This window comes from Pituophis catenifer, unplaced genomic scaffold (assembly GCF_029215685.1).
Source record: "Pituophis catenifer annectens isolate HBS135680 unplaced genomic scaffold, rPitCat1.0.hap2 SCAF_2, whole genome shotgun sequence".
NCBI classification, from domain to species: Eukaryota; Metazoa; Chordata; class Lepidosauria; order Squamata; family Colubridae; genus Pituophis; species Pituophis catenifer.
The window spans coordinates 75,340,685-75,367,896 of NW_027256882.1; the positions used below are offsets into that span (position 1 = coordinate 75,340,685).

The 27,212-nt window shown below is 36.4% G+C and overlaps 1 protein-coding gene across 2 annotated transcripts in view; it reads right to left on the reverse strand.

The window, feature by feature from the left end:
- CACNA1D (calcium voltage-gated channel subunit alpha1 D) overlaps positions 1-27,212 on the reverse strand; it is a 225,277-nt gene that overhangs the window by 79,420 nt on the left and 118,645 nt on the right. For both annotated transcript variants that reach the window (XM_070936968.1, XM_070936969.1), the window contains exons 9-14: positions 23,090-23,174; positions 21,917-21,943; positions 6,743-6,903; positions 4,199-4,424; positions 3,851-4,058; positions 762-882 (exon numbers count right to left, since the gene is read on the reverse strand). In XM_070936968.1, the coding sequence (XP_070793069.1) occupies positions 762-882; positions 3,851-4,058; positions 4,199-4,424; positions 6,743-6,903; positions 21,917-21,943; positions 23,090-23,174 (828 nt within the window). The remainder of the gene's footprint in view (positions 1-761; positions 883-3,850; positions 4,059-4,198; positions 4,425-6,742; positions 6,904-21,916; positions 21,944-23,089; positions 23,175-27,212) is intronic.

Consider the following 27,212-nt stretch of genomic DNA (forward strand, 5'->3'; position numbering starts at 1 on the left):
TGATGGTCATGTGACAATTATTTAGGATTTAACAGAGGTACTGGTCTACCAGGCTTTTAACTGCTTGCAAGAGCTGTACCGGTCTACCCATTTATTTTTTGCAGGCACTGATCTACTCATGTATTTTTGCAGGCACTGGTCTACCCATTTATTTTTTGCAGGCACTGATCTACTCATCTATTTTTGCAGGCACTGGTCTACTCATTTGTTTTCTTTTAACACTGATCAGCTGTAGGGCGGCCCTTTGAAGCTCCGCGGCAAGAGTTTAAACAGTTTTTTTCCCTCTAGCCATCAGCTGGGACTCAGGAGGCAGCTATAGATCGGGGGTGGGGCCAAATAAAAGGTAAGAATAATGTGGGGGGTTGGGGGTTGGGAGGCAGAACCGGTTCGGTGATGTCATATCGTCACCGCTACCGGCTCGGGAGAACCAGGTCGAACCGGGAAGAACCCACCACTGATCGTAAGAGAAAAAGTGTTATTGAGCCATTTGGAATATAGCCTTTTTAAAAAATTCCCATGCTCCTGCTTCTAAACCTTTAAGAACTTTAACCAGTGCTTAATTATAAATGACTGATAGGAAGACAAGAATGTAGTCTTCTTCACATATTCATTTGAGAAGTTAGAATAATGAGACTTATCTGAAATTAGAACATGGAAGATAGACAGACAGACAGACAGACAGACAGAATGACATTCATGCCCTTTCAATGTCCCTTCCATGACTTGGGAGGATGGATGCAGTTTTTAAAACGAAAGGATACAGTTACCACATATGAAGAGGATGATGAAGTAAATACAGACTACCATTCCTGATGAAGATGGGCCTCCATATGCCATAATGCCATCATACATAACAGCATTCCAATCTTCACCTGTTAGAATCTAAAAAATGAATTAGTGAATTAGGACATATCATTAAAAAAAAAATTAATAGCTCCTTTCGCATCAGAGGAAAACAAATCAGCAAAACCTTTATATAATTGCATTTTATTTTATAAGATTGATGACACTCTTTATTTCTGAATGCATTATTTCATTCTTCTGCAAACTAAGGCATACTTTTGTTTGAATACCATTAAATACCCTGGAATACTCCAAGAAAAATAACTTTGTTAATGGAGGTAAATATTTCAAATGGTTTATCTCAGATTAATATTGATAGCAGCAGATGAACATCCCACTGAGTTTATGGGGAAGAAAAAATGTTAAATTGGAGTTAGACACTGTAACTCCAAGATTGCTAAATATTCTTACATATATACTTAATTAAATTTTTTGGGCATAGCTTCATGGAAAAAAACATTTTTTTTAAAGAAGTATGGACATTTGGGACTATTTCTATGACACTGTATTTCCTATCATAATGAATTCCAACAGATATATATCTATATCTATATCTATATCTATATCTATATCTATATCTATATCTATATCTATCTATCTATCTATCTATCTATCTATCTATCTATCTATCTATCTATATATATATATATATTCACTTGCTTGTACAAATGGGACATATCAACCTAACATTTCTGACATTTATTTAATGCAGTCTTTTCCAAGTCTGCTGCCCTTCAGACATGGAGAACTTCAATTCACATAATTCCTAAATCTACATTTTGAAATAGCAAAGTAGATAATTATAGAAATTGATCCAAAATAAATCCAACCTAAAATAGAAAACCAACGTAACAAATCTTAAGCCTTTAAAACTCCCTGCATAAATTATCTCAGCAGTTTTTACAGCAAGTCTGGAAGTTGGGTTTATTTTACTAATAATTGTTCCATAATACTAAAGCTATTAAGCCAGGATATTCCACAGGATCTGGCTACAGTCAGAACCTCAAGAAAAATTCCCAAATTACCTTTCCTCATTTTTAAAAAAAGTTATTTGTGAGATTTTGAAATCCTGAAATATTTTGTCATTGTCTTTGTGTAAGATCACTCAAGATCACTCAAAATCAACCTGGGCTAAGAGACATAGTGTGATGGATTAAATAAACAAGGACCAGGAAAACCTACGTGCAACTACATTCTCTACTATGAAGTTTAGAAGATCCTTTTGGGTCAGTCCCAGTCTCAGTGTACCCTCCCCATAGAGTTACTGTGGTAAAAATGATGGAGGGAATGCTATGTGTGTTGCATGGAAGAAAGCAGATTTATAAAAGGGGGGCTTTGAATAGCTCTGGCTGGTATGCCGATTGTGATATAACCTTGACCAGAATGCTTTGGCAATATTTACACTCTCATCACCATCTGATTAGATTAGTATAATGTGCTCTACATGGATCTGCTTTTGAAGACAATTAGACAAACTAATATAAATGCTGAAGCAGGATTGCTGAGGAGGCTATCCTACAGTCCTGTATAGAATAGTACCCTTAGGCGTCTGTGACCAATTCAAATGTTGGTCATTACTTTTAAAACTTTTCATAGTGCAGCACCGAGTTGCAAAAGTCAAGTTGAATCCTAAATTGTGGCTGATTTTAACTACAGTATGGTTTCTTTAAGTAAGTCATCTAATTAAATTAAAGTGTGACTTGCTCCAGTGACTAACAGACTAACAAGACTAACAATTATATATCTGGCTAAATATAATGATGAGGTTTCTAATCCTTTCATTGTGAAGAGCTGAAATGTGAGCATCTCGGTTATCATTACGTCCCAAAGCAATTGCCCTTGGCAAGAAAGCTAATTTTTAAATTGGATTAAAATAATGGCACATTAAATTTGGTTATGTGCTATCAAATTGTTTTCAATTCATAGCAACCATCTAGGTAGATTTTCCAGTCCTAAATTGTTCTTTCAGGTCTCCCAACAGTGCACCCATTGCCATTATAACTGAGTCCCTTAAATAAAACTGTGAAGGTGCTGATTAAACTGAGCATATTAGGAACCTTTATACAATATTTCTATTGTAATAAGTAGCCTTAAAAAAGAGCTCACAATCCTGAATTCTAAAGCATTGGTCCTTCAAGATTGGTTAGGAAAATTAACACAATATTGTTTTCAAATATTCAGTTTAGATTCAGTATGATAACTTTTACTTGTTTTCTCCAATAATTCATAGCATTTTTTCCTGTTATGGTTTGTTTTGTCTGTGGAAGCTGAAGTAATAAGCATGGGGTTTTCCACTGATTTTATCTATGTGGTGACAATCTTTTGAAGGGTTAGGCTAAGAATTACTGGCCTGAAGTCATCTAATGAACTTTGGGATCAAATAAGGTCTGAAACTCCTCAAACCAGGTCCAGTTCCTTATCTATCATACTAAACAGGTTGTCAGTGAAGATACTAATATACATATATGAATTTAGGGGAGAAAACAAGAAGTGAGTGGACTTATGCTTGTGGAACATTGTAGGCAAAAATGGACAGGCCTAGATTTTAGCAAAGAAATTAAGCAACCTTTTTTCGTATGAAAAAAAAAGAATGTTTAAGCTAAAGCTCTGGATCATAAATAGGAGTAACTTACCAAGGTACAGACTTAAAATGTACACAATATAAACAATTGTAAAAAGCAATTAACCATTACAGAAGAATTTTGCAATTAATAACTGTTTTGTTAGCTGTATTTGGATGAACAAAGACAACTTAATATTAATGATGTTAACATAAAAGCTATGCTGCATAGAGAGATTGAATACGTGATATGAACAAATGGTACAAAATGATGCAAAAATTACCAAAGATTGACTTTTAATGGGCAAAATGCTATTTAACATAAACAGAAGGAATTATCGTTGTGATAAGTGACTTTTATTTTTATTTTAGGAGACAGGATTACTTAGACAGTGTTGTTGTTCACAGATTTAAAAAAAATGTTTTATAGTGGGTGAATAAAGTTACCTGGAATACAGTTAAAAGGGCTTGTGGGAAATTATCGAAGGTGCTCCGTTTTGTTTGAGTTTCATCAAAATTAAATTTGCCTCCAAACAGCTGCATTCCAAGCAATGAGAAGATTATGATGAAGAGGAAAAGCAGAAGCAACAGTGAAGCAATGGACTTCATTGAGTTTAACAAGGATGCTACCAAGTTGCTCAGGGATGTCCAGTGCCTACAAATTAAAATGTGTGTGTTAACAGAAAAAAAAACCGTAAAAGAACAGTGCATGATGAAATATTACAAAAGAGCAGCGGGTCATACAAGGGTCAGTAAAACTCAGCACCAAGAAAAGTAAGAATAAGTTTCTCTTACCTGGTGACTTTAAAAATACGGAGGAGACGGACACAGCGGAAAACTGAAATTCCAAGAGGGGACATAATTTGCAGCTCTACCAGGATGGTTTCAACAATGCCGCCACAGACCACAAAGCAGTCAAAACGATTAAAAAGGGACACAAAATAAGACTGCAGCCCAAGACTGTACATTTTTACTAACATTTCGCAGGTGAATAAAGCCAGAAGGACTTTGTTTGCAATATCTGGGGGGAAAATATTCAAGAAATTAAATCGATTAATGAATTTCAGGTTCAGTTTCATGTCTTATATCTAATATGGGCAATTAATTTTTTCTGTTTCTCCCTCTTTATCCCAAAAACCCAAATTAAGATGAATAACCAATACATGAAATAATAATACAGGCATTTAGACCATTATATTGTATAGTTACATTTTCTTCTTACAATGTATTGAATATTAACTTTCAATATGGACATGATTTTAACAACCAAAGATTTGACATCAATATGTACAGTTCCTATAGTTACAGTCTACTTGGGCAACAACCATCTAAATAGAGCCAAAGGACAGAACTGATCAGGATGGTTCATAAAGAAGAGCTCTACAAGTTAACTGGAACTGCTCCTTGTAAACCAGAATCTGGCCCATGAAAGTATTTCCCCTGGTACAACTCTGACTTAGTAAAAAAAAAACTGTACTAGACCAAAGAAATCTTTTTGGCACTCATAACGAATGTCAACCACCAGACTACTTGACTAGACTAGACCACTAGACCAGTAGTCACCAAACAACAGCTTTTGATCCAAATCTGCCAGACTGCCTGCTTTTGTACAAATTAAGAATGGGAAGAGTAGGAGATTGCCCATTCTCTGCCAGACCCAAGGCTCAGCAGAGCTCCTAGTCAAAGATATCATTGTGGCAGGGGCATCCTGGATGGCAGCAACAGCCTATCAGTAGTCTCCTTGCTAGCACACCAACATTGTCCAATGGCCATTGCACTCTTTGGCCTGCAGTCGGCCTGCCATGGCCATAGAGGCAGAGATAGGGCACAATTTTTTCCCTTTATGGAAGAAAAGTTTGCTTACTTGTGCATTAGACTATGATTAAATTGATATTAATCTACAATAAAAGTTCAGTGGAATTTGACTAAGTTCAGCTATGGAGGTGGACAATCTACAACCTATATGTAGGTTTTTGTAAGCCCTCCTGTCCCCAACCCAAAAAGACTTCCAAAATGATGATGTTGGAACAAACAAACAAACAAACAAACAAACAAACAAAAAACCCAGAATTGCTATGGTCTAATTTCTTAGGATTTTAAGAAGAAAACAGGCTTAATACAAATTATTAATAAAAAGAATACTTCCTGTTATCTCTAGCATTTTGGCTCCCCACTACAAAATGATGCAGATCTCTTCATTACTACATTAGTAACACATGTTTATTTAATATTGTTGTTGATTGCTCAGTCAACCAGATGTTGAGACTTGATTTCGCATTTTTGTCCAATTATTATCTTGGTTCATTGCATAGTCAATCAGATGTTTACACTGGGTTTGGCCTATCAAGTCCTTCCCATGGACATGAGATAAGCACATGCTGTTGTTTGTTGGTGTTAAAAAGTATTGCCACAGGATTATGCTGTTTCAAGTAAAGCTGCCGTTGTTAAATCTTGGATGTTATGTAACACACGCTTGTTTGTTTGAATTCTACAGTCCCAGAGGAATTTAGCTTCTCTATTTTCTATTACTTTGTTTATTTTGTGATCCCATCAGTTCTTTCTTGCAGATGTTCCAATAATCTATTGTTGTTACCTTGTCATGCTGTTGTTTGTAATAAATCTGTGTGATCTGTGATCTTCTTGCAGCAGCTAACTAGGTGGGCCACTGTTTCTTCAGCTTCTTTGCAGAGATAGCATTTGCTATCTTCTCAGTTCTGGTTTTGTATGCATTTGTTCTTAAGCTTGGTCTTAATCAACCACAATTAGCACTTCTCTTTCTTCTACTTTGCTGCTCTTAGCCATTGCCAGGTCTTGTAGTTATCTGCTTTTTCTAGTAATTTTTATATGTATTGGCCATGTACTGTAATACTTTATTTTCTGCTCTTTATTTGGTCTTTCTCATAGTCAAATTTGGTCTCTCTGGAATTCAGTAAGCCTTCATGATGTACTAGTTTCAGTGCATCTTCTTCACTGTCTTTCAGATAGTCTTCCAAAGCCTTTTTTTCTTTTATTATTAGATTTATATCATATATTTTTTTACAACTCATGATTAAGTATATAGTTCTCTCATCCCCTATTTTCCCACAACAACCAACTGTTAGGCTGAGAGAGTTTCTGGCCCAAGGTTACCCAAATAGTTTTCATGTCTAAGGGAGGACTAGAACTTACAGTCTCCCAGTTCCCATCCCAGCAACTCACCCACTACACACCATTGGCTCATGTCACCTCACTGGTATTTACCATAACATTGAACAACATAGACTAAGATATAGAAAAAAGGAAAGTGAAAGTGTTTTTCATTTATTATAATAAAAAACAAGAAAAGTATTTTCGTTTTACCTTGTATTTCTGTTAGCCAGTCAGGCTGATTATAATGCTCAGATGAGATAGTTAATGTGTTTAGGAAGACCAGGACAATGACTAACCAATAAAAAGAAACAGATTTTACAGCAGCTCTGCATCGTCTTCGACTGAAACGGTTCCATCGACGCCAGCGTCGGCTAAAATGACAGCATTATAATGCAGAAATATTAAAATACAGAATAAAATTAGACAATGAATTCCGACTTTTAAACATAGTCCCATTATTTTGATGCTATCATGACACCTACTTTCACACCCAGTAGATGATGGAAAGGGAAGGTTTGTAAGTGAGAAGGATCTATAGGTTCTTAATACAGGTCAGGAGTCAGGACTAGGATTTGGCTGGATTTCTGTGCCCATAAGCACTACACCCTTGTAAAGCACTGGCTGGGCCAAAGAATCCTCTACTTTAAGTATTAAAGCAGCAACAGTAGCAGCAATTGAAAGAGTTACCCAAAAGACTGATCTTGGCGGTCTGTATACGGACATGGATGCCAACTACTTCACTTGACTGGTGACCCCAGAGAAAGTACAGTCCATACATGAACATTGACATGCAGACCAGGGACAAACTTTGAGGGAACTGTACAAGTCTTCTTGTGGACATGACTGCTTTGATGCCTTGATGGCAAGGCTTTGCTTCTGGCAATATGTTTTAAGTGCCCCCTTTGAATGGCAGGCAGGGGAACAAACATTAAACTCTCTGAGCTTATATTTGCTTAAAGTCAGAACTACGTTGCGAACTGTCTCCAAAAATGGATGAACAGCAAATGCAGATTATAACATTATTGCACCTTAATATGTTGACATGCTTTACCTAATACACAAACTGGCAGTTTCATTCAGGAAATTTCTAAACTGTTTTTAGAGATAACTTACATAAAGCTTATTGAAATAATCCATGAGCAACCGTTGAGCAATCCACATAGGGCAGATTTTGCCCTCCTTTATTGTGCCCGCTCCATAAGATGTTTGGAGAAAGGAACATTTTTAAAAATGTTTCCCACATCTTTCCCACATCCTCAACTAGAAATCCTGTCATGTATATGTCTGGGATCCTCCATATGCCACAGTAGGGATGAATTCCACTATCACACAGAGATGTTTTTGGGACAGAAGATACACTGTATCTGAGTGTGTATAAATGTATTGATATTTTTTCTCATAAAAAATATGTAAGCGAGAATGAATTTTAAAGTAGTTTGGTTACATGTATGACCTGATTCATGCTTGGCTGAACTAAGGAAGATATATCCAACTGACACTGTCACATATTCTAAATGTTTTATACAGATTTTATCTGCTTCTCTGTTAACTCTCTATAGAGTTTTTCAATCTATATATGTATTTGTTTTCTAATCTGCTACGTATATATTGAATTACAAGCAACCAGTCCAGTCATTGTGAGACCTGGATAGCAGCAGCAATGTTGACCTTCAAGCTTCATATAAATTTCCTTTATTTATAGCATTTTATTTCATTTTTTAATTAAAAATATCAAACTGATTTGTGATAATTATAGCAAATGCAGTACGGCATAGAATAAATACAGGAAAATCAATAATACAACCTTGAATTTAAAAATAATCATTCAGGCAGCTGATGAAATCAAGGTAAATCCTATGTTTTGAAATCTCTGGCAGAAGTCCTCCCACGAGACGCCCACCTTACCTCTATTCTACCCAGTATTTATTACCCAAATGCTGGATAAAACAGAGGTAACCCTATCCCATGCTTATCCCATGCCAACCCTATGAGGTATCCCTATAGAGGTAACCCTATCCTACGCCAACCCCACCTCAGCAAATGTGGTACTGTGATCACGAAGACCTAGGTAGAATTAGATTGAACCTTAGATTTTAGGAGTAACTATTTCCAAAGTACAAACACATTTTTTTTTATTTAAAAAGTTTTAACAATCATTACAACAATTTCCCCCCCCCCACCATCTCCAACACTTAGGCTGCACACTTGGATACATACAGGCTAGCTTTTTAGGATCCAGATGCCATCTATAAAACATTTTATAAAAATTCTCTCTTAAGTTTTGGGCTTGCGTGAACTTCACATTTCTAACCCATATTTTTTCCCATGTTTCCATCATTATTGGTTCTTCAATACTTTATCATATAGTCCTTAACTAACTCCGTTTCTGAATCTATTTCTACCAACGCATTATACAACCTTTTTATATGCATTTGATTTTTTTTTTAATAAAAAAGTTTTTATTTTCTGATCAAACAAGTATACAATATAAACAATCATTCAAACTATCATCAGAAAAAAAGAAAAAAAATCAATTTGGTAAACTCAATCTTCAACCCCTCCTCACCACCCCCCACCCCCGACTTCCCAGAACAAAAACAGGGCATAGATTTCACCAAACATTCGGTAAAATAAACTAGCTAACTGCAAGATTTAATAACTCCCAAGACCCCTTAACTCCCCTTTTACAATTTCATCAACCTCCCTTTATATAGACACAAAGTAACATGTAATCCAATAACTCTAAGAATTTTAAAACCATTAACAAATATTAAACATTCAAACCTAAAAACATTTTTCCCCCTCCTACTTTTCTCAAAGTTCAGATATTTTGAAATCTCATAACAAAAAATAAACCTTACATATTCACTAATTAAATTTCTACATTTTTATAATTAACCATTAGTACATTAACTAGAAAACCAAAAAAGATTAATCAACCATTAATACATCATATTTAAAAATCAATATTCAACTTTATACTTTTTCCCCCTCAGTAGTTATAACACCTAAATTTAAAAATCAATATTTAACTTTATACTTTTTCCCCCTCAGTAATTATAATACCTACAACATAATCATTTTTAACCATGAGTAGAACAACTACAAAGCCAAAAGAAAAGGTTAATCTTCCATTCTTGCTTTCTTTTTATATTTTTTCCAGTCTTTCTGCATCCCTCCTACTTCTATTTTGAGGAGGTTTTTCATTTTAATTTGAGGTTGATATAACTGCAAAGATTGTCCCCTTTTTAAGAAAGTTTCCTCTGATTTAGAGCCCCCAAATCGCCTCTTCATGCTTATATAAATCAGTTCATTCCTTCGTCTGTAAAACCAAAGTTTGTCAAGAGTTTGTGAAAAAAAGTTCAATTGTTTCTTTTCTATTAAATGTATAGATGCCACTGACAAGTCTCCATCTTCTGAAACTTCGAAAGTCTGGTCATTTACTACTTTTTTCCAAACCAAGTCATAATTTTGAAAGATTCTATCAATTTTTCCGAAAAGAGCAGAGAATAAGCTCGAAAATTCTTGAGAAAATTCTTCCACCCTCTCTGCTGCAATATCTCCTGAGTTGTCATCATGCTCCGTAGTTGTTTTGGTTTCCTCAGTCATTTCTGTTGTTATCCCTTTAAGAATTGCTATTTGGTTACTTATAGCTGCAGTATGATTATTCATGGCTTCTTTTATAAATTCTGTAAGTTCTGCATCAAAATCCTTACAACTCTGTAAATCAGACAACTGTTTCGTTTCTGACACCTCCAAATAACATCCAGCACTTTCAAGATCTCCTTTCTTAGAAGCCATTTTATTTTAAAGAAATTTTCTTTCTTCCCACAACCATAAAATCATAAAGTCAGAGCCATCCTTTTGAGCAGCTTTCAGCAATTTCTTTATAAATAATCTTTTCCCAAACAGCTCTTCAAAATCTATCCCAGCAACTTAAAGCCAGTCTCTGAGCACGAGTCTATTAGCAAAAACTTTTTCTAACTTTCCCTTTTAAAATCGCAACAAAGAAACGCCATCTTAACTTCCAGCTCAGAAAATCCAATTAGAAACATTGTATCCCCGGAGTTAAGTGTTATACTTGCAAAAAGCTTGTCCTCCTGCTTCTGTTCCGCCTGCTTTTTTGAAATCATTTAATCTTCTGTTTGACAGCAGAAATTGGACGCAACGCCTAGCTCTGTAAAAAAAAAACAGAGTCCCCCCCGGATCCGGAGCTTCAGTGGGCTGAACGGGGAGCTCTCACCCTCCTAACCCCTGGAATTAATCCAGGGGTTTTCGGGGAGCTCTACCCTCACCCACCTGCTCTCCTCCCCTTCTTTTCCCGAAGGGGAGATTTTCAAGCCGTTTGACAGCTGATTAACGCTGTCAGAACGGCTCAACGGAATCACGGGGGCGGCGGTCTGAAAAGACCGTCAATGGCGCTGCGGAGCCAACCCGGAAGTCCTATATGCATTTGATTTTGATCTCTAATCTGTTTTACCAACTTCTCATTTTGCAGAAAACCAATTTTCTGATCTTCTCTCCATCTAGCTTGCAACAGTACATATTGAAACCATGTTCGAATTGTCCTTTCTTCTCTTAGTTGATTCAAAGATTTTAATTATAGTATACCTCTTTCCTTGTTAAGAAGCTCTTTATATGTAATCACATCTTGCCTTTGCTCTACACTTATATTCTCTATCGCGTGTCTGGGTATTACCCACAATGGTAACTTCTCGTTTAGTTTATACTTGTACTTTTTCCAGACACGCAATAGAGCATTCCTTAATATATGACTTTTAAAAGTCTTGTCCACTTTCTTATCATATAATAAATAAGCATGCCACCCATAAACCAAATCATATCCCTCAATATTCAATATTCTTTCTTCTGTTAAATTCATCCAATCACTCATTGCTGATAGAACAGCTGCCTCATAATAAAGTCTTAAGTTAGGCATTTTGAGAGCTCCTCTTTCACGTGTATCCTGCATTATTTTTTGTTTTATTCTCGGTCTCTTCCCTGCCCAAATAAAATTATTAATACCCTTCTGCCATATCTTCAAATTCTCATCTTTTTTAAGTATTGGTACCATTTGAAAAAGAAACAAAAACTTAGGCAAAACATTCATTTTTACTGCTGCTATTCTTCCTAACAAGGATAATTGTAATTTTTTCCAATTTTCCATCTCTCTCTGTATTTTTTGCCACAACAGATCATAATTATACTTAAATAATTTTGCATTTGATGTCATAATATAGACCCCTAAATACTTAACTTTTTTTACAATTTCAAATTCTGTTAGTCTTTCTAATTCTTCTTTTTGATTTATAGTCATATTTTTAGTTATTATCTTCGTTTTCCCTGCATTTATTTTAAATCCAGATACTTGTCCATATTGATTAATTATATCCATTAGACCTACAACCGACTGTAATGGTTGGGTTAAAGTAACAACCAAATAGTCTGCGAATGCTTGTAATCTATAGTCATACTGCCTAATCTTAATTCCACTTATTTTGTCCGACCCACGTATCTTACTTAACAAAAATTCCAAAGTCAAAATAAACAATAATGGAGACAAAGGGCATCCTTGTCTTGTTCCTTTTTCTATATTAAAAGTATCTGTTAAACTACCATTAATTATTATTTGCGCTGTTTGTTTCTGATATATTGCCTTAATAGATTTTGTGAAATGTTCCCCAAACTGCATCTTTTCTATTATTTTCAATAAAAATTGCCAATTCAATCGATCAAATGCTTTCTCTGCATCAAGAAATATCAGCACCGCAGGGATTTGGTTGTTCTTCCCCAAATACTCCAATAGGTTAACAACTTGCCTTACTTTACTCTTCATTTGTCTACCATTTATAAAACCAGTTTGATCATTATGAATCATTTGTTGCATGACTGTCATTAACCTATTTGCTAATATTTTAGCAAAAATCTTGTAATCTGTATTTAAGAGTGATATGGACCTATAGTTTTTTGGCTGGGTGTGGTCTTGCTCCTCCTTTGGAATCAAAGAAATATAAGCTGTCCTCCAAGATGGGGGTACATCTCCTCCAGATTGTATATTAGTAAATAATTCTTTAAGCGGTCCCACCATTTCTAACTGCAAATGTTTATAATAAGCAGCTGTCAAGCCATCCGTCCCAGGAGCTTTACCCACTTTCAACTGCTTAATTGCAAACATAATCTCCTCAGTGGTTATTGGTTGATTTAAACCCTCCCTTTTGTAATTGTAGGAATATTCTCTTTCTGTAGATATCTATCTATATCTGTACCTTGAATTTTATCACCAGCATACAACCTCGTATAAAATTCTAAAAATGCTTTTTTAATCATATTTTGCTGATAAACCTCTTTACCTTTATATTCTATTTTCTCTATGGTCTGTGACTTTTGTTTTTTTCTTAACAAATATGCTAACCACCTCCCTGGTTTATTAGCATTACAAAAAATATTATGTTTAGCATATTGCAAATTAGTTGCGACCTGATCTGCCATTAACATATTAAATTGCCCTCGCAATAAATTAATTGCCTCTTTTATTTTCTTATCTGCTGGATTCAATATCAAAGCTTGTTCTTTTTTTCTGATTTCCTCTTCTAAATCCTTCCTTTTTTTTCCTGTTTGTGTCTATATTTATTATTCAAATATATCAAAATGCCTCTCATATATGCTTTGCTTGCATCCCAAACCATTTCCATAGATGTACCCTTATGCATATTTATAATAAAAAAATATTTCATAAATTTTTTACATTCTTTTACATTTTCCTCATATCTAAACAGATTTTCATTTAACCTCCAAGACCTCTTAGATCCCCTTCCATACTCTAATTCCATCCAGATGGACTATGATCCTTTAAAACTCTTGAACAAATCTTCGTCTTCTTTACTCTGGAAAAGAAATCATTTTAATCAATATAAAATAAATCCTTGAGAAACATTGATGTCTATCAGAAAAAAAGGTAAAGTCTTTCTCTTCGGGGTTTCTCTCTCGCCAGATATCTCTCAGTTCCATATCCTCCATCATTTCAAAAAACGATTTTGACAATCTGGCATGCATTGAAATGTTCTGCAAGAGCCCCTTCTTATCTTTTTTAGTGTCCCAAACTCCATTCCAATCACCCAATAAAATACATGATTTATAGTCCCATTGTAATAACTTGGAATGTAAAAGCTTATAAAATTTTTCCTGTTGTTGGTTCGGTGCGTAGACTCCAATTAAAAGTATTTTTTCTCCTTTTATTAAAAGTTCAATTGCTATAAATCTTCCTTGATCATCTGCTTCAATTAATTTGGCAATTAAGTCATTTTTAGATATATAACTATACCATTCTTCTTCTCAGGAGCAGATGCAACAAAATGTATACCTAACCTTGCATTTATTAAGTATTTTTGATCTTTACTTCTGATATGAGTCTCTTGTAAACAAATTACATCATTTTAAAACTGTTTCAAATAATGAAATATTTCTCTCCTCTTTTGTGGTGAATTTAGGCCATTAACATTCCAGGTCAAAATCTAGTTGCCATTCTTGGCCCCCTGAAGCACTCAGAGCATCTGCTGGAAATCTCCATGCATTTTACTTTTTGGCCTTGCTCCTCCCACTGCTTCTGTTTTTGTAGTATCTTGAATCATTTGAAGTTTCTGCACTCTTAATTCTTCTTGACGCTTGGCTGCTGCTCGAGTCTGTCTTTGATCCTTAGGTTCTTCTATCTCCAAAGCTTGAACAGTAGTCAAAAATTGTATTAATTCTTCTTGAATAATCAAATCAGCCTTTTGGGCCTGTGCCAACAATTCTTCTTTCTCCCCCTTTCTTGCCCCCTCTATTTCCGTCTTCCTTCTAGCTTCCTGGGGCTGAGGGCATCCAGCTTTTAATACATTGGTATAGAAATCTCTTGCCTTCCACACTGAATTGAGACGGTATCTTTCTCCTGAATAATTCACCACTAGACCAGCTGGAACTTCCCATCTATACTGTATCTGATGGTATCTCAGTTCTTCCACCAGAAAGGCATAATCCTTTCTGGCTCTCAACATTTTGGGGGGAATTTCTTTCAGTGTTAAAACCTCCTGCCCCTGCACTTGAAGTTTATTTTTAAAAGTGACTTGTAGGATTTCATTGCGTAATCTCCTTGTTGTAAAATAAACTACAATGTCTCTTGGTAGATGTTTCTGTCTGGCCACCCATGAATTGACACAATAAATTTTGTCAATTTGCCATTCAAAATTTGCCTTTTGATCTTCCATTATCTGTGCAAATGCTTCTGAAAAGATCTCTCTCTTGTTTATTTTCCTTGAGGCCTCTTATTCTCAGAGCAAATTCCATGTCTCTATATTGTATCATTATCACATCAGCCTCTGCTCTTTCCATCTTGTCCTGGACCTCCCCCATTTTATTTTCCAAGTTCTCATTAGACTGCTTAATTTCTTCCACTTTTTCATCTATTGCTCCAATGTGTCCTGCCAATCCTTGTACTGCCATAATAATATCTCCTCTAATTTCTTGGTTTCATTTTTGAATAGTCTCTTTGACCTGAGCTATTTCTTCAGCAACTTCTTGAGTTTGCTCCTGAAACATTGAAGCAATTTTTTTTCTGTAACAGAGGCTTGTGTTTTGAGGGCTTCCTGCAACATTTCAAATGTTAATATTGTTGGTTCCGTTGGAGCAGAGAGAGATTGCAATCTGGATGTTTGAGCTGGCGAAGTCCCAGCACTTTTGGGGACAATAGCCTTAATTTGTTTTGAAGCCATTTTTAGTTTCCAATTTAAATTTAATCAGCTGCCAGAACAATAGATCCACCAAATCCAGAAATCAGTCTTTAAATAATATCAATCCTTTTTTAAAAAATCACTACTGTAATCTTTGATATTCTCCTTTTTTTTTTTTAAACAAATCTCTAATTTTGAACAGGGGCTGCCAACACTAAAAGAAACTTTCCTTTTTAACTTTCGCTTTCACGCCCCATTAAAGCTCAATCGCCATCTTGGTTTCACTTTCTCCCCTTAATAAGTCAGAAGGAAGTAATACACATTTGAAGTTAAAGTTCAGTACTTGCAGATCTAATCTCTCCTGAATTTGCTCAGCCTGCTTCCGAATGATGTTTATTCCAAGCGTTGTTTGCAGGGGTGGTCGCGGCGTCTTCTTCTGCTTGAAGCAGAAACGTCCTGGATCCGGAGCTCTGTCGGGCTTCCAGGAAGCTCTCACCCTTCGAGCCCCAGAATTGTTCCTGGGGCTCCTTGGGGAGCTCTACCTACGCCCGTCTGCTCTCTTCCTCCCCTTTTCCCAGGGAGAAAGTTTTCAAGCTGCTAGACAGCTGATTTGCGCTGTTCAAGCGGCTTTACGAGATCGCGGGGCTGGCGCTCAAGAAAAGAGCATCCTTGGCGCCTGCGGTGCCACCGGAAGTCCAGTACAAACACATTTTTTAATGTGAATATTTGTAGATCTGGAGAACAGAAAATGGCTCAAACATCCAGAAAAAAACCCCCATATCAATATTATGGTTACTTCTGGAAATGACAGTAGTAGTAAGATGAGAATACTGTAACCACAGCTAAAGATAGGCTTAATGTTCAGGCAACTGAACAATGGAGGCCGTGCGGATCTGGATGGGGAGGAATAGGCTCAGGCTCAACCCATCCAAGACCGAGTGGCTGTGGTTTCCGACGTCCCGATATAGTCAGTTGGTGCCATCACTGACTATTGGTGGCGAATCATTGGCCCTTCACAGAGAGGGTTCGCAACTTGGGCGTCCTCCTGGATTCATGGCTGTCTTTAGAAGAGCACTTGACGGCCGTGACTGGGAAGATTTTTCATCAGGTTCGCCTGATTCGCCAGTTGCATCCCTTTCTGGATCAGGACTCCCTACGCACGGTCACTCATGCCCTCGTCACCTCCCGCCTGGACTATTGTAACGCTCTCTACATGGAGCTCCCCTTGAGGAGCACCCGGAGACTCCAACTGGCGCAGGGTGCGGCCGCGCAGGTGGTAATGGGAGCGACATGGCATTCCCATGTAACACCTCTCCTGCACGAGCTGCACTGGCTCCCGGTGGTCTTCCAGGTGCACTTCAAGGTTTTGGTTACGACCTTTAGAGCACTCCATGGCTTAGGACCTGGTTATTTACGGGACTGCCTACTACCACCAATAGCCTCCCACCGGCCGGTATGCTCTCATAGCGAGGGGCTCCTCCGGGTGCCGTCGGCCAAACAATGTCGACTGGCGGCCCCTAGAGGGAGAGCCTTCTCTGTGGGGGCACCTAATATCTGGAACGAGCTGCCCCCGGAGATACGGAGGAGCCCGGATCTGCGCACCTTCCACCGTGCTCTTTTATTCCACCAGGCGGGCCTGGCCTAATCTTTTCCCTCTTTTTAATTACGCAAATTTTAATTGGTTTTTTAAATGATTGGGGGTTTTAATACATTTGGGCCAAATTTGTTTAATTCGATTTTACTTTGTTTTTAAATTTTGTATCTATGTATTTTTACTGTTTGGCTGTTCACCACCCTGAGTCCTTCGGGAGTAGGGCGGTATATAAATTAAATAAAAAAATAAAAAATAAAATAAATAAATTCTATTCACTTTGCTGAAAGGCAACAGAGTGAATATGGGCTTTTAACATGTTTTTCCATGATAAGGATTTCCTACAGCCATTCATATTCCAAGTTAAACAAGTAAGGATTCAAGATAGCTAAACAAGACTGTTGACCTAGTTCAGCTGTAGTTTACTAAGCAGTCAGATTAAATCGTTCATACGAATCAAGACACCAGAATATCAGTGACAGAAACATCTGTGAATGGATCTCGTCCCTAAGAACCTGGAAGCAGAAGAGATGAATTGGAACTGCAGGAATAGAATATTAGGAATCTTAGATTCAAAAAGAAAGCAGCTGTGACAGGTGCAAAGGAAAGAAGGCCTGGCCTTAAGAATTGAGAAGGAATTGGGGTTTTTCAGAAAAGATTATTCAATTCTGAGAAAGAGGGAAGCATGAGAAAGAAACTCTAACTTGAAGATGGAGCAGAGAGAATCTCTAACAGGCTTTCAAGATTCAGCAACAAACAGCATTCATAGATCCCCTGCTGATTCTTTGAAGTGGATCTGGCCTACACAAGATCATTGATTTGGAAAGCAAGAGGCCTAATCCTCTCTTGAAGGGCAGCTGCAACTTCAGCAATCGGGTGAAAGGAAAAACAAATGAAGAATCATGGAAGGAATTGTAGGTTGCTGGGCCACCTTTTTTGCACAAGTTTCATCGTATAAAATGAAACATGTCTCCATTTATTGTCCCCTTTACCCGAACATAGAGCATTTCTTTCTCTCTAGAGAAGATTTGCTTTAAATTGGGTGGGAATATCTCTTGTCACAAAGCAAAAGCACCCCCATTATGTAAGGCCAAGAGTGAAATCAAGAGAATAAAAGCAACCGTTTGCAAAAGTCAAGCACATGAAGTACTCTGACCATGAACAAAATCATGAAGGACTTTGAATTAAGCATAGTTCTCGGAAATTAGTAGAGGCTGAAAGTCTGCAGGGAACTGATCAAATTTCAGACTGAGCATTGGATGTATGAAGAGATCTGCTGCTTACATCCAGAAAATATCACATATTGTGACTAAAGCCAGGGATAAAAAACTTTGTGTTCTTCAGTTATTTAGGATTGCAAGTCTCATAATCACAGGCCACTGAGCATACTGGCTGGGGCTTATAGGAGCTATGGTCAAAAATATGAGGACACTTGGTTGGCTCTCTTGAATACCAGCCTCAAACTGAAGGTGAAATATATTTGGTTATCAGTGTAGCTTTAGTCATAGTTTAACTACTTCTGTTATCAATATATCCAGGGAGGGAAATAAAAATTCCTATCAGAGAAAATTTGAAGCCCAGTTAAAGTAATAATGACAGTTTGAATTTTAAGATCAAGTTTTAAAGTTTAAGTTGGACAGAGTAATAAATGCAGAATTTTGGAAAGCTTTAAGAAATGAATTATATCTATGTCAGTACATATTGTATGTATGTATGTATGTATGTATGTATGTATGCATGTATGCATGTATGCATGTATGTATGTATTGGAAAAATACTAGTGCTTCTTTTAGCATTCTTCAGGTTGTAATGTGAATAAAGATTAAGTTAAGAAATAAAGCAAGATGTACAGTATTGTAAATATGACTGACATTTTATTGTGCTTGTAAATATTTGCTCAAAGAAAAGGAGACAATTACTAATGAAAGAAGTCATCAATAAAACATGAAATAATACTTGAATGCATTTTTAAAGAAAATCATAATATTTGGCTCTTGTTTCTGACAAGCTGCCTCTTTGAAATGAAGTATACAATGTTCATTTTATATTTATAAAATACAGTATAATTAATTCCATTTATCAACTGCCACACACAAACGTCCTCATAAAACATTATTTTAGCAATGTAAATTGTTTTGAATGTAAGTTGAGTGAAAAGGCTAAATCATGTATGTCAAACATTCAGCAGATTGTCTTCTGGTTGAAAAGACAAATGAAAATGTCCAGCAAAGTTTTCTTTCAAGAGCTTTTCATGAAGGATATTGAAAAATATACCCATTCCCACTAAAACACAAGAATTCTGAATGCAATGCAATGTGATGCAATTCAGAATTCTGAATGTTAGGTTTCTACTTTATATCAATCAGTGCATACAGAGATGAGATCTGTATTAGGCCAAGGAAGAGTATTTTATCAACACTGTCTAATGGATTAGAGAGCTGAACGTGGATTTTGAATAGTGATTTTAACATGAACTTCCAAAGTTTAAATCACACAAACTTGCCAACCTATCATACTTGCAGAGTTGTAATGTACTTATTATGAGCTTATTACCGGGCTGAATTTAGCGTAGGTCTAACCAATAGGTACTAATTCATGGTAATAATATTCATATTTCTGTGCAATTTGTATCAGCTTGGACAGTGTTTCCCAAGCTTTCTAGCTTTGTGGACCAGGAGGAGAGGGGGGGAGAAAGGGGATGGTTCTGTGTGAGTGCCTACAGAGACGAGATTTGTATTTTTGGTAAGAAGAATGAATGTTCATCAAGATTTTGAAACCAACTACCAAATTACATTTGGAAACAATGGCAGAAAAACTACAAGCCAGGGATTGAAAAGAAATAGATCATATAAGGCCGTGATGGCGAACCTATAGCACACGTGCCAGAGTGGCACACAGAGTCCTCTCTGTGGGCATGTACGCCGTCTCCAGCTGCTCTTCTGGTTTCCAGCACACACCGGCCAGCTGGTCTTTGCGGGTGCCAGAGCACCAGAAAACAGCCTGAAAAATGGCCAAAAAAGGGGCTAAAAAACAGACAGCTTTTCAGGCCATTTTTGGCCATTTTTCAGGCCTTTTTCGGGTTGTTTTCAGGCTGTTTTCCAGCCATTTTTCGGGTCATTTTTCAGGCCGTTGTGGAAAAACGGCCTCAAAACCGGTCTGAAAACGGTCTGAAAATGGCCCTGAAAACAGCCTGGAAAACAGCCTGAAAACAGCCCGAAAAATGGCCCAAAACGGCCCAAAAAACAGCATGCGCTCTCCGGCCAGGTCGTCTTCGGGTTTCTGGCACTCTGGTGCATGCACATGCACGTGCGTTCCAGTTTTGGCACTCGATGCTGAAAAGGTTCGCCATCACTGATATAAGGCATTAAGACAGGAACAGCAGTTTCCAATCAATAAAGGACATGTCATTTAAAATATGCCATTGTTTTATCTTCAGCTTTTCACCAAGATTGATTGGATGATATTCCAACATAAATTTTTGTCATAGCAATATGAAGATACATTCTGCAGGATTTTCATTGCTTTTTTCCTCATTACATAACCTTAGCTGTCAGAATCCACTCAACTTTTATACTTCTAGTTAAACCAAAGTTTTCTTTCCATCTCTCAGTCCTTTTTCTTTCTCTTTGTCAGCAGATAAACCAGCAGATTGTTTGCATTGCCAGTTTAAGAGAGAAAATATTTTGGGGGAAAATTCCCTGCCCATGAAATTAATGAGGATATATTTATTTTATTTATTAAATTTGTTAACATTTAGTTTCCATTATTGCAGATCCCTTGTTTTATCTGTTCTTTTGTGCATAAGCAATGGACATTTTGATATAAACAACTATTTGCAAAGTAATAGAATTAAGCAATCCTTAAGATAATCCATTAAGCAGCCAAGGGTTGAAGTTATAGTAAGATTAAAAAAAAAGGAGGCTCAACTAAAAACAAACAAAAAACCCCAACCTCTACAGCCATCATATCAAATTCTTCAGCAAATATATCTAAACAACAACAAAAAAAGATTTTTATGGATCAGGCATTCCAGAGACAAGCAGAATTCCCTTCTTCAAACAGTGTGATTATTTCTTGATAGTGTCTATTTTTATATAGAGTGCTTTTATGAACAGCATACAGCTTAGTAAGCTAATCAGCAAGATTTCTTGCTCTTTCAGATGCATTATACACATCATGATATTAATCATCTGCCATCCTAAACACAGAAACACAGAACAGCAGCATTTGTGGGAGACACATAAATCGTCTTCCACCGTTGCCATTGTCAATGAAATAACCAGCACAGCACTTTCAAGTTAAGGCTTATGTTGGCATCTTAAGAGGATATTGTTAATCACTTATGCAATTAGGGCATGGAATTGAGGTTCCTGTCTCCTCTCGATACTCACACACCCCTGCCCCATGTATAACATCATTTGATAGTTGCTCTCAATGGCATTTTTCTGCCTGAAGGAAATCCTCATTATCTGTTGGATGATGGCTTTGATCCAAGCTACACCTTAAATGTAATTTGATGTAACAATAAACTGCTGGAGCTCTTCTTTTTATGAAAAACAACATTGACAAGAACAAGCAGGGAAATTGAAGATGTATAATCTTTTTCCTGCATGCCAATTTCTCTGCAAATGGCTCTGCTGCCTCTCTTTGTGGCTTTTTTTTCCCCTGAGGAATTTCAAATGCACAGATGTCTTCAGAAAGTCATATTGTCAATCATGTTTAAATTTAATAAAAATTTAATAAATAAATAAATAAATGTGATGAGCAAAACCGTGAAATTAATTTGGAGTAAAAAAATCACTGAGCAAGAAAACAATTAATTACTCTCCTTCATTTGTTCATTTTTTTTTCAGAAAAGAGGATTACACTGAATAGTTATTTTGTAGTTCTGTCTTTCTTTAAAAAGAAAGAAGCATATGCTATAGCTATTATAACAGCACAATGGAAAGAGTAAAATGTGATGATGTATGTAGTCCTTTTATATTTATTAACACAATCTTAAAAATCAGTCATATTCACCCATAATATTTATAGATAATCAGCACAGAATTATGATATATAGCAGGAAAGTGAGAGGGAAAGAATACTGACCTGAACTTGGATTTTGAGATAATTTGACTAAAAGAAAAGGAAAACACATTTTAAAGAAAATATAAAACAAGAATGTACATATCTCATTTCACCTTAAACCTGAATTGGAATTATTTAAATATTGGATTTAAATATTGTTAGATATGGACATATTCAACAAGCATAAATTGTATAATAATGGCCTTTCTTAACTGCTCTTAATAGACCACTATCATAATTATGTTTTACAGTTATACCTTTTTTGAAATAATGAATGCACATTTTCATTGAAGCTCTTACTCAACAATCTAGAAAGAGATTTTAATTAAACTACTGGAAGAGAAATAACATCATAATTCTAATCTGGCACCCTTTCAAAAAAAAAATTGAAAAATTGCTTCTTCACAATAAGCTTACACTATAGGCCAGGGAAGAATATTTAACACACTGTCTAATGGATTAGAGAGCTGAATGTGGATTTTGAATAGTGATTTTAATATGAACTTCCAAAATTTAAATCATACAAACTTGCCAACCTATCATACTTGCAGAGTTGTAATGTATTTATTATGAGCTTATTACTGGGCTAAATTTAGGGTAGGTCTAACCAATAGGTACCAATTCATGATAATAATATTCATATTTCTGTGCAATTTCTATCAGCTTGGATAGTGTTTCCCAAGCTTTCTAGTTTTGCGGACCAGTGGGGGGGGGGAGGGGATGGTTCTGTGTGAGGGGCAGGCATATATGCCCTCCACTCACGCAAATGGAGTGCATGTGCTCATGCAAGTGAGGATGCATGCACACTTGCTGCCGGTTCCATGGCCCAATTCTGAGCGGGTCGCAGCCCAGTTGTGGGACACAGCCTGGAAGTTGGGGACCCCTGAGCTAGGACACCCTACAAATTGTTATATATAAATTAAATACAGTAGGATACAAATGCTAGCCTTTAAAAGCTCCTGTCTGCTATATGATGATGATCTATTTAAAAATATATTGTTTTTTTTTTAAATCTCTTTCAGAGAACTCTTTCTTACAATTTGCAATGAATAAAGCAGTCATGATTAATGTAATTGGCTATGTTAAGACTTGCAATCAAATAAAAGTGAACTTTTGTTTCAGAAAACTTGGTCCAGTCCATTCTTCCAGTGAGTGTTGGGATAAAAGCTTTCAAGAGTTCCATCATATACTCACCACAAATTTCCACAGCATGTGATCTCTCCTTCACCAGCCACATTTTCTGTATTCACTGATTCGGTCTCACTTGCTTGCATGCTTGCTGTTGCAAAATAATGAAAATATAATTAGATTTGTTATTGAAAAACGACATATGAACGTGTCTCTCAAATATTATTTTTATTTTAGAAATGGTCTGTCCTGTAACAATCTGTAGTAGAAGCAACACAACGAACGAATGGATCTCACCTAAAAGGTACAAATAAATCATAGTTCAGGATTGTAGGCAAAGAAAATCCTAGCGCACAAGCAGAAAAGCACAAAAGAAAAGAATGTTATTATCCTAGGCACTATCAATAGTGCAAAATTATTCTTCTGCAAAGTATAGTGAAACAGAAGTTTACAGTTTTCCACAAAATGATATTTTCCCCAATGCTTGCATTAATATGATGAGAGCTATGAGTCTTCAATATATGGTTGCAACACTTGGAACAATTTCTTACTGAACCCTTCTCAGTGACTTACTTCTGGGTTATAAGAAGTTAGTTCTGTCTCTGCTTTCAGCTCACACAACATTCTGTCTTTTCATTTTAGCAACCTTGGATCAATGACACTGGTCTACCCTACAGACCTGATGTTCCTCAAGTATAAACTCCAGTTACCAGGTCTAATCCATGGAGGGATGGACCATGGCATATAATCTGGATCTATCCTGATTGTATTGCCTGTAACCACTTTAAGAATGTATGGGCTGACACAAGCAAAAATATTTTCAATTGCTAGCACAAATATATTAATACAACTCTTGAAAGTCAACTCATAATTATTATAGGTGCACATGTCAATTCAGATAAAAGGATTATCTTAGCATCCAGAATATAAATGCACTTTCTTGCCTGTCCACAAAGATAGGCTGTCATCTAAAGCAGAGCAAGCAGTAAATTAACTTTTAAATTACAGCATAAAGTGCCAGTTGCATTTCTACTTTATGTCTTAGCAAGTTTTGCCAGGGACAATTCTGACAGCTTTTATTGTCTTGGTCCTTGTTTAAAATAAACCATCTCCTCAGATGTCATTGTTTCTGGAAGAATTGCCCTTGTGGATATTTTGAAGAACAGCTAGATTAAAAATGCATTGTTCACAGTTTGGTCCAAGCTGCAAAATTTATGAATCACTAAAATTGAAGGCTGCCAGCCAGCTATACACAGTGATCTGCCAAGTTTAAGACTCCTCCCCTTTTTTGAATCCCAAACAGAATAGGAAGGTCAAGAGATTACTGAAGTTTTTCTGGGACATATTTTATAACCAGAGGGGCCATAATATATCCAGGCATGGTTCAAAAATTATATATGTGGACCAAAATCTCACAAAGTTAGGATTAAGTCTGCAGGAATATAATTCTGGTTTATATTTGGACTCATGAGACTTGAAGGGAAAAAACTCAGTGCTCCATACCACCTCTACCTACCCAAAACCCATTTCCTTCATTTCTCTTCCTCTGATCCTTTTCATGTTACAATTGTCTTCTGAAACATTATCACAATCGTACGTAATGAGAAGGAGCTTGTGCAAAAACACTGGAGGAAACCTCTATATCTCACAGTCAACTGGGGAAGATATAATCTGACTGTGATGTAGCCCTTTGAAAACCTTGTGAACACTTCAAACAAGTAACCATTCCTAATTATTTTTCCTCTATTAAAGCAAACATTTGTCCCAAATTATAACAAAATTGTAACCTTCCAATTTACTTTTGCAATAAGGTTATCTTCCCATCTGTTATGTGGAATGATATAATACGCTTTGCAATATATTCAGGGTTAGGGTTAATGAAGAATGCTGGTAAAAGGGGTAAGAAAGTAATTATCATCCACAAAAGGGCCTTGGATTTAATTGCAAGGGAAATAATCTGAACCTGGCATATGTAGATTTTTCTGCTTGCTACAGCTGCCAGACTGGTACTTTCCCAAGCAATTAATTATACCATTCAAATATCCTCTGATTTATGTGATTTCCCTTTATTCTGGAATGGGTACATAACTTTTATGCTCATAGAACAAGGAGAGCTTGTGTTAATTATTTTAGAGACAAAATATAGCATAAATTTATCTTTGGAGGGACCAGTATACTTCTACCTTTAAAATAAATGATTCTTATTTGTATTTAGAGTTATATCCTGCCTTTTACTTTATGTGTTCAACACAGTGCGCTTAATACAGTCTCCTCCAAGTTCCCTAAATAAGAAAACCTAGAGTGGGCAGCAAGATAAGGACTGGTTCAAAGGCACCCAATGAGTTTCATGAATTGGAACTTGAATCTGGGTCTTTCTGGATAAAGTTCAGGATTGCAACTACTAGATCATGTCGGCTTTCAGCAGTTGTGCTAAACTTTTCATTCACACACAGGATGAATGTAGAGATGGGCAGTATTGATAAAGAATCCTGTAAGTTGAGCATCCCACAGAGAGAAAGAATTAACTGCTGCACAACTACTTATTGTTTGTCTGATACAGATGGAAAGGACAATAACTATGTGGAAGAATATGGTTATTATAATTATAAAGATGCCAAGTTCTAATTAGAACATGGCATTTTCTGGTTTAAAACATTCAAGCAGTAAACATATATGGCTGCGTGTATCTGCAATAACTGAATTATTAAACCAGTGTTTTTCAACTTTGGCAACTTTAAAATGTGTAGACTTAACTCCCAGAGTTTTTCAGACAGCATTTAAAACATTAATTAAAATCAGTAATATGCACTGAACAGTTCTCAGCCTATAATTCATTATACAATGAGAACTCTTCTAAAGGTTCATAGTTTTATCACTGTGATATTAAAATAATGTTCTCATATCTTGCTCATTTGCTTTTTTTAGCTTGATTGGGTATATATATTTCCTAAGAACAACAAACAAAATTTCAATGTCCTAAACTACTTACACAACAATCTCTCAAAAACATGCAGTCAAGCAGCAAATCATGCCCATGCAAAACATGTGTGTTCATGCATAGGTGTTTTTCTAAATGTGTGCATGGATTTTGAAAAGTAGCATTCAAAGTTCATCATTTCAAATGAAATGTTCCACTGCAAAAACACATACACACACATTTTACCATGTTTGTTGGCCCCATGACAACAGCTAAATCTGCTTTTCTTCTTGTTTTCTAATAAATCAGCCAGCGTAACCCCTTCATATTAAGTACATGCAATCCCATCCATAATACAGTAGATGGCAGCAGCAGAAGTGCAGAAGACAATAAATTAGCCATTTCATTCAGTCAGTGCAAGCAGACTGAGAAGTAACACAAAAGTTAAACTTGGTTGAATTATCAATAATACTTGCAAACCTATACCTATGTTTGTATAGTGGTGTTAGTCCAATTATTAATGGACTTCTATCTCTCTTCATAGTTTGACCACTTGTATAATGTCCAAAGCCTAATTATATGTGATGGCTGGGATATAACAAGGACAGATAGATGGTTGCTGAAAAGACTTCCCAGCGATTTAAGGTGAAATTTCAGTGCATTCCTTCCTAACTCTCATTTAAATAAGCTATGTTAGCTACCTCTCTGTAACTGATATGGGATAAAATTAAGCTATAGCTTAATAGTGGAATATGTCTTTTCCATGCAAAATGTCCTAGATTCAGCCATATGCATTTCCAAGAAATAATTTTGCTGAAATCTGAAAAGCTTCTGGAACCCAGTATTTTAAACTAAATGATCCCATAAGACAGCTTTTTGCAACCCAAAAATGTAATGTATTCTACATTAGTGTAATATTTTAAGTAATAATTTACTTGTGGATATTGATGTGGATTAATACAGATTTCCTTAAATTAAATTAGAAATAGAATAACAGAGTTGGAAGGGACCTTGGAGGTCTTCTAGTCCAACCCCCTGCTCAGGCAGGAAACCCTATACCAGTGATGGCTAACCTTTTTGCCATTGCATGCCAAAAGCGGGGGGAGCATGGGGGGGTTATGCACACGTGTGCCCATACCCATAATTCAATCCGCCCTGCGCATGCGTATATGACCACCTTGGGCTCCCCCCGCTTTTGGCATGTGATGGCATGGTGGCCCTGGCAGGCCTGTTTTTTGCCCTTCCCAGGCTCCAGAGGCTTGCTTGGAGCCT